This window comes from Ascaphus truei, chromosome 7 (assembly GCF_040206685.1).
Source record: "Ascaphus truei isolate aAscTru1 chromosome 7, aAscTru1.hap1, whole genome shotgun sequence".
NCBI classification, from domain to species: Eukaryota; Metazoa; Chordata; class Amphibia; order Anura; family Ascaphidae; genus Ascaphus; species Ascaphus truei.
In genome coordinates, this window is record NC_134489.1 from 91784325 (window position 1) to 91801315 (window position 16991).

The 16991-nt window shown below is 36.7% G+C and overlaps 1 protein-coding gene across 9 annotated transcripts in view; it reads left to right on the top strand.

The window, feature by feature from the left end:
• Window positions 1–16991, top strand: part of ZEB2 (zinc finger E-box binding homeobox 2) — a 115759-nt gene that overhangs the window by 71739 nt on the left and 27029 nt on the right. For 8 of the 9 annotated variants that reach the window (XM_075609442.1, XM_075609439.1, XM_075609446.1 and 5 more), the window contains one exon: window positions 15637–15894. In XM_075609442.1, coding sequence (XP_075465557.1) covers window positions 15637–15894 — 258 coding nt within the window. Of the gene's footprint in view, window positions 1–8909; window positions 9520–15636; window positions 15895–16991 lie in introns of those variants that run through there. The other variant, XM_075609445.1, reaches the window with a different exon arrangement.

The window sequence follows — 16991 nt, forward strand, 5'->3', positions numbered from 1 at the left end:
CATTAACTTTAACCTTGCCGTACAGTTCCTATATACGTTGCAGGCGAAGCAGTGTGTTTGAAAGCAACAATGAGATGGTAGTTTATATGATTTATATGAAATCCGAGAACAATTTTGCAAAGCACATTTGAAGACAACGAACATCTCTAGCGAGAGTATTAAAGTTAAGGAGTAAACTAAAAACATATTTTTTTTAAGTAAAAGCATTTCTTCTGAAAGCTCGATAAATACACCCCACACGCTGCGAGCCTTACAACCTGAGAGAATAAAATAATGACATCCCACTCTTATTGCATAAAGGAAATTCCTTCAGTATATCATTGTATCCTTGTTTTTTTACTGAATTACTTATGTATGAACTACAGTTGAAGAAAGATTTACTGTTTTGTACAGAGCGCGTGCTCCAACATATACTTTCTGCAGCATCATATATATATATATATATATATATATATATATATATATATATATATATATATATACAGTATATAATCAAAAAATAAATAGATGATACCGTTCTGTGGCTAACGAAATGCTTTTATTTGTGCGAGCTTTCGAGATACACTGATCTCTTCTTCCGGCGATGTTACAAGAAGAGATCAGTGTATCTCGAAAGCTCGCACAAATAAAAGCATTTCGTTAGCCACAGAACGGTATCATCTATTTATTTTTTGATTATTGAAGCTCGGCTAACACGGTACTGATACCTCTACATGTATATATATATATATATATATATATATATATATATATATATATATATATATATATATATATATATATATATATATATATATATATATCATTGTTTATTGACAACATATCTTGCTAAGATTAGCTGCACAATTTTAAGTAATCCATGTAATTGTGATTGTAATGTAGGGAGAGAATATGATACAAGGTCACAAGGAGATACAGATAATACAGACACAATATCCTGTGGATTTGTCCTGCCTTCATTTGATATATTTAGGGATGTATGTGTGCAATCCTTGATCTGGTAGTTATAGGCACAAGCACTATGCAAATACTTTCACATGCCCTAATCAACAAAATATGTATATTTTTTACTCTGACCTTTTGATAGCTTGTTTATGCAATTTATTAATTCAATGACCTTAGAATTGAACTTCCACTGCCACAGAGGGGCAATGCATTGCTGACTGAGCCATTGATTGAGCCACCTGTGCTGAAGCAGGGAGCCACTGATTGAGCCACCTGTGCTGAAGCAGGGAGATCCTGAAAACCTGACCTGTTGGGGTGTCTTGAAGACTGGAGTTGAGAACCTCTGAGTTAACATCAACTGTAAAGTGCGCATGTAGGGCATTGCTTTGCCACGTGTGGCAAACCACTACACCACTGAACAAGTTATTGAGTGGGTGAGAGCTGCTGTTCACTAAACACCACCACATCTCTTGTTCTTTACATGAAAGTCGCCTTTACCAGCAGTAAGGCAGCAACATTCTAAGTCCGATTGTAATAGCACACAAACAAAATGTAAATAGAATGAACAAATCTCTCGCAGCCTAACAATGAAAGTAATGTGTATCCTAGGTGGGATATTGTTAACTGTAAACTATGTTTCCCTTTCTGCATTCATATTCAGGATTTAAAGTTGCAATACTATTATCAAAGGTTTCTTTCTGCAGCAAAGACATTTGGGGAGAAAAAAAAAGAGAGAAAAACTCCCACATGGGTATTTTCTATGCGGACAGGGGGCTCCATTTAAATTAATGTATATCCTTATCAGCTTAACTAAGCAGGTAAGGTGTTCATTAGCAAGGCTGAGTTAAAAAGAATAATCGTAGAAGACTAAGAAGAACAAACAAGTCAAAGCATTTGTTCATGCTGCAATCTACACATCAATTATCATGCTGTGCTAATTACCACCTTTCCATAGCCAAGGTACCTAAGCATTCACACTTACTCTTTCATGCCTCGGATCAAAAATAAATAAAGAATTGATAGAAGTATATAGATGATAGATCCATAGGTGAATTTTTGTTTATATCATCATTTATTTTACATATTAAAGTATGTCGAGGTCTCTGATTTGCTATTTTTAGTTTTACAGAATGTTTCATTCACAAATTTGTACAGTCTGTATTTTTTTTTGCACATTTTGATATAAAAATTACCACTCACTGTTCCTCTTTCTACCCTGCTGCTATTTAGCTTAGCATACATGTTTGATAGATGATAAGTGAAACTAGTTGAGGATCTCCAGCTGTATTATTAGCAGGGTACAGCATCATTAAAAGTCAATAACTAATAATTATCAACGTTTGGGATTATTAAAATATTGGGTACAATTAAAAGCCAGACAGAAACCTCACTCTGACAACGGCCGTGTCACTGATCAGTCGCCGAACATTTGTTCTAACAATGAAACACACTTTATTACGCCGAGACCCAAGGTTGAAATCCCTGTTGATTGTGGATATTCTTATGAGGGTGCTCATTTTCTCATTTCGAAGTGAAGTTGGATGAAAAGGAAACCTATTTCCTGTAGCTCATTTGATACCTGGTGGGGATGCTATTCAGGTGACAAAGATACAGGCACAGAGGGGGGACAGATGTGATTTACACACTCATTATCATTTGAATGAGAGCACAGATAGGCCTGATCAGGGGACTGGGCATCACCTGGACAGCTTTCCTTCTGATCTTTATCCCATCTAAGAGACCAGGTCCCCCTGACCTCTTTAAATCCCTGACCCCCAGCTGGTGACACAGAGTTTTATGACAGTAAGCAGTCCTCTGAAGCTCTTAGCACAGATGCCATTCAAAATTGTGCCTTCACATTGATTATTTCATTGTGCTTGGGCTTAATCAGGAATATATCCACACAAAAAAAACTTACCATGAATAATTTATTTTGGAAGTTTTCCAGGACATTGTTGTCACTTTTCATTGCATTACAGTATGCAGCAAAAAAAAAATGTATTATGTGCCCCAAAATGATCTTCTGCATGTTTTTAACTTAGAGTGTAAGTAGTGTATTTGTGGTAATTGGTGCATCACACAGTAAGCTCATAGAAGTATAAATCCTTTATAAGGAATCCAGAATCCTTGAGAAAGTCCTGCGGGATGAAACGCGTTGGTGCGTTTTTCTACCCCATTGCCCTGCTGATTTAATAAATCCAGACTTGATTTTCACTTGGAGTTGCCCATACTTATTTCTCTTATCCTGGATGTGGATAGCTGTGCTCCTCTACTCTTCTACATACTTAGAGTGTAAGCATACTGTACGTATGATTTAAAACACGTGAATAAGAGGACCGTTATTTAAAAATAAATGATCCGGAGAGGAGAATCCATGTTGTGTTGGGAGACATATAGGGAAGGTGATAAAATAGTAATATGTTTCTAATACCGTCAAATACTGGCAGCTTATGTCATGTACACGTGGAATTTTTAGGCACAACACATTGCCTCATAAAATGTATAATGCAATTGTGATGTCGGAGGTAGAGGGAGATACAAGTGACCTCCCCCATGTCACAAAGAGCTGACGCTGAGAGTTTAACCCAGCTCACCCACTTCTAATAAGCACCTCCCGTTCCTTACTATATACCAGGGGCAGCCAACTCAGTCCTCAAGGGCCACCAACGGGTCAGGGTTTAAATATATTCGTGCTTCAGGAATCATTGAGTCACCTGTGCTGAATCAGTGATATCCTTAAAACCTGACCGGTTGGTGGCCCTTGAGGACTTGAGTTGGCCACTCCTGGTATATAATGTATGTACAATAGGTATCTTTGGACATTACACTCACAATCCTTTGCTTTTAAAATCCATTAAAACATAAAATTATTTTCCATTTCATACATATAAAAAGATAGGACTAATTAAATCCATTAAAAAATTATAATTTCACAAATGATCACTAATTGTTTCATATTAGTTAAACTTGAAATATAGAATGTTTCCCACAATATGTAATACATGTCGATAACATGTCTATTAGCCATGCACACACCATATGTATTCATTGTATATGGCTTTGGCATATTTGTTTGTTAAATAATGCAGTATAGCTCTATACAGTATGCATGCTCATGGTATCAAATATAACACAGGTTAAAATGCTGCTTACATACTGCAATCAAAACTTGTCTTCGGCTCTGAACAAGAATGCAAAACAGCCTTGAAAAACTTAAACTGTTGTTATTAACCTTCCTTTATCTCAATCAGCTTGGCATTTTCGGTGGTTAGAATATATTGCAGAGACTCTGTGGGAACAAATGCAGCGAGATTTCATGATTTTAATTAGAATGGTGCTAAATAAAAGTATAACAAACTGAAGCACACACACATTTATTCCCCATTTAACATCAACAGTTAAAGGAAACTATCACTATCAAATTGCTTTGTTTCTATGCATAATTACAACTCAGGTTGTGCCTAACCACCATTAACAGAATGTACAGTAATACGCTTTGGCAATGTAATATGTTATTGTAGCATTATAATTAATCTTACAGGGAGTATAATAATTTTACAGTATCAGATTGAAGCAATACGGTGTATAGATTTATTAATGCTTTTAATCAGCTCTGGCAAAATTAATTTTGCAATGATTGCTTACATTGAAATTTGCATATATTTAGTGAAAGTAATTTCTTTTTATAGGATCCTTTTTATTAAAATAGGGACACGGCCCTGCAGCTACAAAACTTGGCCAATTCCTTGATCACAATTTTCAAACATTTGGAAAAACTAAGTCATTGCTGTAATGATGATAACGTGCCCATTTTATGTTCTGGTCTTAACGTTTTAGTGTTTTATAACTACTAGACTTTCACTATAAAACAAAGATCAAGGAATCTTTTTTACTCAATGAAAAGAGCACATTATTTCATTTGAATAATTATTTGCCTTTCCTAGGGGGGTGTCAATATTTGTCATTTAGAAAGCATAGTCTGCGGATAAAATGTTCTACACAGTGTGTAACGATGAAGCATTATGGGTAAGATATTCATATTTCACAAGATACCACATTAAAACCACGTGCAAATCTTCCCACTTTCAACATATTTACATATATCTACATGTATATCAACCACAGTAATATAGCCAGTACAGCTGGCATATTAGAGTAATATTTGAACATAACACCAAATTGTACCACATTTTTATGTACGTATATATTTATTTATATAGCGCCATCCATGAACATAGAGCTTCGTTATAAGATAAGACTTTTTCTATATGTGAAATCCATATTGCCTTTCTCTTCTGTTATTTATTTAGAGGAATATGTTTCCTAGTTGTTTTTAATTGTAAAATGTCACATGTCACGTAACTATGAGATAATGCAAATGTTTGCTTTTCTCATCTTAGTTACAGTGATTTTCATACAGCAAGAGTCAGAACATAAATTAATGTCCTCTGGATTTTTTTCCATCACTCCATCCCTGATTATAGAAGTGATGGATCAACACATCATACTGTCCCTGTTTATTTTAGCAGTAGTAGATAAATGTACATATCACTTAAAATGCTGATGTCTAAGATAGAAGCCTTTTTTTTATCTCGTTAGTCTTAACTATTATTGCTCTAGATGAGTAGACCTGAGTTTGTGGAACACTATCACAACTCTGATAAAATCAAATAGCCAAGATTTGGACATTCTGGTTTTCCACCAAATGTAAACAAACCTGTTTTAACTCTTGAAGGGATATCTTGTCATGTATGCTATTGGACGTTAACCCCATAATTCTAGAGAAAACGCAAACATATGCACAGTATATTGCCTGCCTCTGAAAGACTAAGAGGTTAAGAATCTAACCTTATCACCTATTAAGCCTCCAACATTCCACTGTATCTTAATTTGAATGTAGGTTCTGTACTTTCTGCTCAGGGATTTTGATAAGTGTTTGAGCACTATGCAAACACATGGCAGTGATAACTTTCACAGAACAAGAAAGTTTCTCAAACCTACTGTTATCATTTTGCACAGTTTTATTCTGCTTAGTAAGATAATGTGTTATCATGCACTGGCCAGAGAAAGGTATCTAATTCACAGAGGTTGGGAGCTGCCTTGTTTAGGTTTGAACCTTGATGTGCTTGTCAGCAAACAGCTTTTAACGATTATAGCTAAAGGTGATAGGGATAGTAACCGTTAAAATGAGCAGAGGGATGATAGTTATGAAAGACCAGAACGGTGTGGGTTATGCATAGTTTAGATGTCAGAAATTATTCTTCTTTAACACCAGATACATTTTGTGAATCGGTTGACTTAAAATGTCTGACATTATTTATTGTTATTTATTTATAAAAATGTTTTACCAGGAAGTAATACAGTGAGAGTTACCTCTCCTTTTCCAGTATGTCCTGGGCACAGAGTTATGATGACAGATACATGGTTACAAATACATGGTTCCATAGGAGAACAGGGTTATACATTATATATAAAGACATTGCACTACATTAGTTGAACTGGGTTATACATTAAATATGAAGACATTGCATGAACAGTTAAAGATCAAGTAAGTTAGGCAACATCTTAAAGTTCATATTAAGGAAAATGGCTTAAGGTGAGGCAATGGGCTGCATGTTTTAGATAAAACACCTCTCCTGACTAAAGGACGACATAGCAATGCACTGTAACTATCTAACAGACTAATGCCACACCCAGCATTCGAGCTGACATGCTACCCTGTACCGCCAATGTCAGCAAATTCCACCACCTGAAAGGGATTGGGGAGGAGGGAAGCAGTAGGCGGGATGGGGCACAACCATTCTCTGGTGGCAACAGGCCATGACGTCTCTCTCAGAAAGCTGGAGCCAAGAGGGAAGCGTTTGGGAGAATGGTGTCGTCAGAGCTCAGCTTTAGAGCAGGACTCCTGATAAGAGCTTTGGTGTTCAAAAAGAGCCCTATCAGTGACAGCTACATTCTTACAAGTATCTACAGCATTCTGCTTGAGTAAATTTACAGCTGGAGTGTTTTATTTACATACCGTTTAGGTGACAAAAAGAAATATTTGTTGAAAATCTACAATTGCTTAAATATGAGGCACTCCTCTTGTTTTAATTTCATATCGACCGTTATTTTTCTTAAACTGTGCAATCAATTATTGTATAGTTTCACATAATGGTAAAAAAATTCACTTTCTAATTGGCTGTGGAAATTTATCATGTGGACAAGTAACATTTAAAATACGGTAAAATTCAACTTAATTTTCTTTAGTTTGTAAACAGAGTACAAACAACAACTTCCTTCCTGCTATTTTTCTTCCTCTTGAATATTATATGTGATTACATATTTGCACATTTAAGTGGCAGAGTAGAGTAACTCTTTATTCAGTGTGCTCCATTTTTATTGTAAATGTGTTTCTTCTGCAAAGAGCAATAGACACTATTTATATACAGCAGCTTTTGATTTTTATACAAGTAGTGCTTGCTGTATAGAACATAATGGGTTCTTTACAATAATCCACTTATTCAATGGACAATTCCACAGATATCAATTCAGATACTTTTTTTTTTTTAAGGTAACAGTTACAAATGTATTTATTATAACTAGCACAATTCAGCCATCCTATTAAATCTCTTTTAAATTCTTTGAAAAACAACAGCTATGATTGACTTTCTAATAAAGGTTTGAGGTCGGTTTCGATTCAGAACATGTTTGCATCAGAAGTATACATGGCAATTTTGGTTCTCACTGGGCAGTGAAAGATTTGGATTTAATGTTCGGTGATTATGCAGGTGGTTCCAGCTATTGTTTTTTTGTGTACATTTGCACCACTGCTCATTGGAATGTTCCTATAATAGTGACCTAATTATGCACAGAAAAAGATAAGCCATTTACTTAATTCATCTCTTCTTTTTAAATCCAGGAAGAAACAAAAGGCTCCTATTTTCTGAAATAAATTGTTAGCTTTTATTGCAGGAAAGTAGCAGCTTGAGCAGCACCAGAACTGTAACAATTTTATATTCCAAAGGTTTTGTGTGTATTTGGTTAGTTACAGTAATTATACCTAATAACTGACAGCCACAATCACGTAGGAGAAAGCAAAGGCTGTTTTCTCACACAGGCCCTGCTGCAGAACATCTGCTGAGAGATTTGCATATTAATTAACCCATATTAACTCTAATTATTCTGGGAAATTATCAAATAAATTGAATTTTCTAATTTTAACCTTTCTTTTACTTGACGCGTGTCGAGGCTGAGAGGACGCGCCAGACTATCTCACCTGGGCAATGTGCAAAGGATCTTTTCTCCCCCTTTTGCTCCCACAGACCAGAGGCAGCCTAGGGAGCTTTTGTGTTCCTTGAGCTTTTTTGGCTCCTGTGCTTCCATGACTCTCGGTACATTTGTTGTGAGATGGAACATGTGTGCGTGTGAGCACAGATGGTGGATTTATACAAGGGTGAGGAAAGGTGGTACCTCAGAACAGTTGAGCAAACCTTACTTTTTTTTCAGCCTGTTGTTTAGGCCTGAGCAAATAAATGGGAGTTTAATTCAATTAGAGCCTGGCTTTAGTCAGTGCCTCATGACAGAAATTATTCAATATTTTTCCCCTCACATTGTTTGATTTACACATCACTGCCTCCGTTGCTTTTGTGCTCTGTTTAGAGTGGCTGTAATGTATTGAGCTTTTGTCTCTGCAATGTCACTGTCCCTTTCACTGTTGTCTGGTTTTGTCCATTGTGAGGTGCAAGGAAGCTGTTTGGAAAACAGTCTAACAGAAAGGTTTAATGTGTCAGGAATGAAGGCAATGTGTTAGGAATGAAGGCTTGTCTGTTAAAAGAAGCTGAATATTTAAAAAGCTTACTAGTCGAAGCAAAGCTTGATTTAAACACAGTCGTCACCAGCAGAAGCTTGTACTGAGAATGAAGAGTTGTATAGAGTCAGTTTTAAAAGAGATGCCTCATGCACTGTGTTTTGTAATGCGCAGAACGCTCTTTATGTTAGTGAAGGTCTTAAAGTAAAAAAATAAATAAAAACCTTTCCCATAATGATGAAAAGGTGTTTAAAAGAAAAGCAAAACATATCAAGCAGAGGTTATCCCATTTTCAGATGGGAAAAGTTGAGGGTTCCAAGTTGCTTAATGCTTCACATTAAGAAATACTTATTTACATTAAAAAAAAAACCTTCTCTGGTATCTTTGAGAGCTTGAACCTTCTGCTGGGAGGACTAGCCAGACCTCATTTCCACCTTAATGGTTTCACCTCCCCCTTTTTTTTTTAACTGTTCAGGTGATCAACACCCCCTAGTTGCTTGGGGTAGGGGGGGGGGTGAACTGTTACCTCCAGCTGGACAAATCCATCCCATCATTTCTGTAAATGGTCTAGGAAGCAGCACATTACCTGAACTTAACATTTGTCAGGGACAACTGCTCCCGTTGAACTGACCAAGGATAAAGCAAGACACACAGAGGGACATTTCACAAAACTATTTTTATGGACAGAATAGGAAGAAAGCGTCGCCCTACGTGGAAATTTAAAAGATCATTTGATGGAAGAGCCTATACTAAAATGCCAGGTGATGTTAATTCCTCTGGCCAAGGTAGGGGTGACTCTCAAAACTCATACCAAATGCTGCAAAGGAAAAGTAATGTTTTATATTATAATATGTATTATAATGATAATTCAGTGACCAGTGGCTGGATTGGACATGCATTGTAAAGCTGTAAGCATTTCTGTGGCGAAATTAATGTACTGGGTTTGGGAGGTGGAGGAGTGAAGTTTCTATAGAGATTACTGTTTGTTTGGTTTTTTTGCTACGTACTTTTAAAGTTGTGTAACATTTTTTGGAGGAAGGTAATAGACACAATATCTTTTTACACAAGGACACAGTTTCCCCTGCTTTATGTTCAGTTTAGTCAAGGTTTTCCTTTCAAGGTCCAAATACTATAAAACTTAAAGCTGGACAAGGTCTGACTTCATGCCAGATACAAAACGCCAAAACAACTGTACTGATCGAAAGGTTCCCTTAATTTTTGGTTTTGGAAATACATATATTACAGGGGTTTTTTTTCATGTTGTTTCTATTTAATGTCGTTTTTCAATATTAATTAAATGTTTGGTGCACTTATAATACCATTTTTGTACATGTCAGCATAGATTGTTTTGCTGCTGTGAAAGTATTAAGAGGTTCATTGTAAAAATGTTACCATAGAATTTTGTTATCATTTGCTTACTATTGCTTCAGGTATATGGCAGCTAAAATGATACATTAGGATAGTATATATATAATAGTAATAGTGTCAAACATTATAATATCTCACTGTCTTTATGTCTATAGTAAACCAAACTATTAGGCATTGTTAACTTTTTCAGTGCCAATTTGCAATTGTACATGCTTTTTGTTCTGTTTCCCTATGGACCTAAGGGGGTTAGGTCTATAGTTTGAGCTCAGAGAAGTTATCATTCTCTTTATTCTTCAAATGTATTTTTCTTTCAAGAAAATGTCACGTCACAAAGTATTCTGGTTTCCTGCAAGATCAATATCCCTATGCTTCCCCCGAAACAAAATGAATATGCTGTTATGAGCGATAATTATTATCATTTATTTGTAATAGGACAACATGCTCCGTAGCGATGTACAATGGGAGTGAGAAATAATAATCATAATGAACAGTATCAATGTATACATGGCAATACACTCGTTTAGGAGGTCCCTGTTTACAATCTGTAGTGGTAATGAGTTTCACTGTAGGGTAGACACTTGCAGTGGTATTTTGGTTTTTGCTCTACAACAATTTCCATGGTTTGGCTTTGGTTTTGCCAAAAGGGGAATGATTTAGTAAAAACATTCCCTTCTTTAACAAATTATGGGGGAAAAAAACTAACAATAAGCAGGAATTGTTTGTTTTAAAGTTGGATGAACTTTATTTTTACTTTGAATTGTTTTTTCAAAAGTTTGCGTGTTTTGTTTTTTCCGGAACTCAAAAGGTTTCATTAAAAAAAAAAAATCAGAGGTTGAACCTTCCTTGGGTTTTAATTTCGCTAGGATTCTAAAGTTTGTTCTGAAGATTTACTCAAACTTCCGTGAAGACTTGGAAGTTTGTGATTTCAAGCACACAACTTGCTTACCCATGTTTTGACTAAATGCAGATAGCTATTTTCTGAAGTATTTGCCTATCGCCCTTCGCCTGGCCTGCCAGTGTCACTCTGTTTTTTGTTTTATTTTTCTTACTCCTGCTGTCCTGTAACCATCACATCTCTCCACATCTGCTCCATTTTGGTCCTTAGTGGTGCCTATGGATAAGGGGATATCCTGGCAAGCACACAATATTCACAGAGAAATATAAGAATTTAAAAAAAAATAACTTTTTGTAATTTGAGTTCACAGGTGTATCGAGATACCAAGTATTGAAATACACTGCTTTGAGGTGATTTTTAAGGGTTTCTCCAAACATGCGTTTCTAGGGGCCTTGTATTGTCAACGCATAATAGTTATATAGATGTATTTACAGCTGTTTTACAAAATGTTGAGCATTTGTATGGAGATGGATTATAACTGTTGATACAGAAATAATATATATCTTATCATTATTGGAAAATGTGCTCCTCAGTCATTTCATTGGAGGCTATATTGACATAACATGCTTATACAGCCGCTGTCTGACCAATCACTGTTTACGCTTCTTCCTCCTTTCAAACAAAGGTTTGCTCCAGTGACAGAAGTTGACACGATTATCACTCTTTCCATTTTCCCTCCCCCCACACAAATTTCTGAAGGCACAAGTCACCATGATCAATACACTATACATTAGGAACAGATGCTTCTCTGTTCTTCAACTGACAGAGTAACGTGCATCTGTGAAAAGGAGCTCACTAGGTAACATTGTTTACAGCATCCACAAGATAATGCTACAGCTACTTCAAATGTCAGACTAATTATCAGCAACATTTACTAGGTATCATAGGCCATGATTTTCTCATAATTTTCCATCAGGTAAGGCAAGCCTTAAAATGTCATGCCTGAGAGATGCAGCTGCTGATAGCCTGGAAGTAAAAATAAATGATGTACGTAATACACAAAAATGTGGCTTTTGAAGGCATTGTAAAAAAGGTGTAAACAAACCTATATGTGTGTTTCTCTTATAATGTCATTGACTATCACTAAATGAGCCAGCAAAATACGCAATGTATTGGATACACTACATAAATTAATTAGCTCCATTTATTGTAAGGGATGTGTGTGTGTGTGTGTGTGTGTGTGTGTGTGTGTGTGTGTGTGTGTGTGTGTGTGTGTGTGTGTGTGTGTGTGTGTGTGTGTGTGTGTGTGTGTGTGTGTGTGTGTGTGTGTGTGTGTGTGTGTGTGTGTGTGTGTGTGTTAATCTTGGAATATATTATCCTTTACATTGAAAACACTTGGAGGGGATTTAGATTTATATTACCCCCTTTACTTTGTAGTTTTATTTAAATGGTAAATTGTGTTTGTTTCATGAAGGAATGAAATGGGAATAATGTCAGTGCAGTATTATATGGATTACCATTGCTTCCAGTACACGTTGTAAGCTCATAGTGAAATCCTTACTCATCTCTTATCCTGTAATCACTGTATCACATGGCAGTCTTCCATCGCTACCTGTATGTAGCATAATTATGGGTGAATTTTGGCAAGGCATCTAATGCTGTGGATTGTAATTAATTCCTCTGAAGATTACTGTAAGGGATTGGATATCAATGCTGTTTTTGGCCATTTATTACTGTTCTTTAGTTGTTGTTTTTTATTTTCTGTGCCTCAGAGAGACATGTAAAATGAGTGTCTATTTTGAGCCAGTGAACAGTACATCTTTGCCCTTGTTTATTGAATTACTGAGAGGAATTCGTTGGGCTCCCACCACTCTTGTGGCTTGAAGTAACAGTCTGTATTGGTGCCAGCCACGTAGCTTCAGTGCATGTATAAGATTTTGCTGAGGCTCATGCAAGAAGTTGCTCATTTTGACCTGGTGGAAAAAAAAAACATTATAGGCACTGGGCTGAGCTGTGTAGGGGGGAGTTTCATGTCTGTGTTCAAATCAAGGCACTTAAAAATGTTAAGAATTAAGGAATATGCAAAGCGACAAGTCTGTGTTATACTTTAATGACATTAGTTTCTCATACACTGTACACTATTGCACAAAGACTCAACAAGTCAATAAGCATTTCGTTCCCCGATTGGCACCATATAGGTTTTATTAATAACCACTTAAGTATGTATACATGGCCAGCCTCTAAATCTACATCTCCTACTCCAGCCCCAAAATGTTTACCCTTGCCAGGTCTCCTGGGTTGATTCTGTGTAATGCCTGAGAGAGTTGCCCTGTATCTGAGTAACAAGTCAGAAAATCCATTACTAAAACAAAGCTATCCCAATTACGGTGTACAGGGAATATGTGGCCATCAGATGCAACTGTGTCCTGAATAATTTTCTAGTGGTTACCCACTCCAGTAGTGCATATCAGCAAAATGAAATCTTAATAGAAACAGCCCTTTTGTATTGAGAATGATACTCTCTTTGCATCGCATGGTGGTTTTTAGTCAAGTAAGATAGTAATTTGGATGTATTCCCTGCAAAACAATGTAACATTAAAATACAAGCACTACATTCATTAACATATTGAGCATTGCTGCAAAGATTAGAATTAAGTGACATTGTAGCTTAGATTAACTTTATTTATTTATTTATTTTTAAATCACATAGGAGGATAATAGAGGTGGGTCATTTTACACTTCTGAAGTTATTTATTTCTTTTAAAGTATTTACTACTGCTTGTGAAAGGATACTAAAGGGTGCGAAGTATTGTTGGTCCATGAAGGTGATGGATGTTCTATCCCTGACCCTGCATCCTGAGACATGACTTCATTGCTTGTTTAGATTGTTCTGATTTTTTGGACTCCTCAGGGGCTGTTGATAAATCATTTATCTCTTCTTTTTTTTCTGAAGGAAATATTTCAGCTTCTTTTGCTGCAGGAACTCACGTGTCACTCCGGATAGTGAGAGCTGGGCAAAAAGAGACCTCAAAAGGCATATTTTTTTTTTCAAGGATAAAGGCCTTTTAATGCCTGTCCAGCCCTAGATAATTTTATTCACTCCTCCTGGACCTTTCTTTATTCCTCCTGTGCCCAGAGATCACTTTTTAAGAGGTGGGTTGAAAGATTCCCAGGCCTTAGGAGCTTTTGTTAAAGCTCCCCTGACTCTGCACTCAGAACATTTGTAAAGAACCTTCTGCGTGTTGCTAAGAAATAGTTAAACCTCAGTCACCAGAAAAAAAAAGAATCACAATATTGATTGTACTAAGGTATATCTGGACCACACAGCTAGAGTGGAGACGTTAGAATATCTCTCTTTTTGTAGTTCTGAGGGCATTACCCAGCCTGAACTTGCCTAAACCCATGTGGTCACACCTCTTGAAAAGGTTTTGTTTCCCCCGTCAATTGGTATTCAAACCAGGTCAGCAGATTCTGTTTGCCCGGCTCTGCTGCCGTTTTCATTTTAATTTGCACCTGTTGTGCAGTTGTTCAGAAGGCAAGTGCAGACCCGCGGATTATACAAAGATCATATTATGAGCAGATATGCACGGTGTGATCTTTTTGTCCCCAGCCTCACATGACAAAAAAAATCTCTCTCTTTTTGTTCCTTTTTACTCCCTGGGAACCTGTCAAAGCAAACAGATATGACTGACTAAAATTTGTAACTAGACATGTTTCAAGAATTCTCCAAAAGCATTATGAAGCCGACACACAATCCTTTTCATTTTCCCCTCCTCCACCCCACTCTTTTCTGCCACTTTTGTATAATCCGATAGCTGGCAAGAGCCACTTGAGATAGCTCAGTTGATAAGTTAGGAGAGGGCTGCTTTATTAGGCACAGAGAAATCAAAATGAACCTGAAAATTGTTTGCGCTTTTTTCCACAGGCTTTTTTTCCTCCTTCTTTCTCTTGTTCCCATGATGTCATGGTTCTAACTTGTTTTTTGAGCATGTTTCTTGAGAGTTAGGTTAACAGTTCTTGGCAATCCCATGTGTGCGTAACGGATGGTGTGTTTCTCTAGCTGAGCTAATGCCCCGTGTTTATTACTCTAATCTTTCTTGTCTGGTGGTAAAGTGGACAATTTATGTACTAGCATGTAGGCCGAGAGCCTTGTGAGGGCTGACTAATTCAGAAACAGCCACCTTCAATTGAGTTCACAGACCTTATTTACAGGCTGTCTATTTTAAGAAAAGCCGCTGAGCATTTCTGGGACTGAGGGCTGCATAAGGGGTGAGAGCTTGTTCTTGTGAGTTATTTTTGCATTTGTATCGGGGCTGGATTTGATAGTGGCACTTGAAATCTCTTGTAATTAATGGAATATGAAAATGATTTGATTACAGTCGAATGGTCTGAAAGATGCTTTTTTTCTCTTTGCTTATTTGAATCGGATAATACTTAGCCCCGAATATGACAACTGAGACATATTCTTATTGATTCGAGACCGAATGTTTTAGATTAAGCTAGTTTTACAAGTTTGTGACTAGAAAATTCCGTCCCATCTACATAAATAGGTGTCATATATAAATAACGTATTTTAACTCCCCTCACGCCATTATCTATGGTATCTATGTACACAGCATTCCTCAATAAACCATGTTCAAACCTTAAAAATGTTAAGATTTCTCATTTAACCTGTCCTTTATTTTCTCTACCTTTGCAGTTTTGAACTATGAGAATGTAGTGGAAACGGGTTCAGAAACAGATGAAGAGGACAAACTCCACATTGCTGAAGATGACAGTATTATTACCACTCTGGACCAGGAAACAAGCCCATCTAGCATGCTCAACCACGAGTCTTCACCACATGCCAGCCAAGGACTGTTGCCAAGAGAGGAAGAGGAAGATGAACTGAGGGAAAGCGGAATTGATCACAACTGGCACAACAACGATATTCTGAAACCCTCTGTAGTTGGTTCTGGTAAGCTAGATCACATTTTCCCTTTTGCTCCAGTAAAAAAGAGGCCCACTTTTGATGGTCATTATGATTACAATATTTTGTGTGATATTCTGCTGTGAAATAATAATATGGCAGTGTGCATAGCCTACTTGTTGATCGCTTTGAAAGTGTAAATAGAATAACACAAAGCGATGAATATATTTACATCAAAGTTTTGAGACTTGAGAGATTAAAATCAGAAAACAGAGCTCCCCATAACATTGCTTGGCGAGTGCATGCCATTTGTTCCTCATTTAGTTTTGAGTATCACTTTAAAAAGTTTTCTTTTTTAGATATTTAGCTGTGATTCTTTCTTCTCATGTTACCCCACAACACTTCATTCCATCCAAAGCTATTTTCTATTACTTTCTTACATAGTCTGTTAACATTATTCCAATATCACTTCCTTCTACATATCTTTAATGCCACCAGTAAAACCAGGTGAGACATGACACAACTTCAAATGAGTGTGCTAGACGACTGATAGGTGGTTTGTGAGCACCTACATGTGATGTACGGGGCTTCACAGGCTGCTTCGAAAGCCTGATTGAGCAATTATCAAAGGCCTGTATAATTTAAGTGTCTTTCAACTTTTATTATAATTTGCTCACTACAGTATTTCATTTTGTGATGTGTGAATGTGAATTCACACTTGTAACTGGTCAGGTAGTGATCTCAACTTTCTACGTTTCATGGCAAAATGGGTTTCTTTTTCAAGAAATGACCGTAAATTCATTAACAGAATCTCATATTTACAAATGGCCCCCTGGAACTGAATGTCTGTAATAATGGTTGCAAAGGTCTGCACATGATCTTCATTTCACTCACTATTGTCCACAGTTTAATATGAGAAGTGTATTACCAGCAGAGGGCAGTATTCTTGTGGTAGTGTTGGAAGAACACAAAGGGAACTGTTTCAGTCATGGAACTGTCCCAGCGGGGCGAGGGTGGGGTGTGGAGGGTTTGCGAATTAGAAGGCAGAGGTCAGTTGGTGGTAGGAGAAATGGAGGTGAGATTTCTATTCCAATGTCTTAAACTTAAGCTTAAGCTTTGTAAAATAAATAATAATTGGTTGAGGG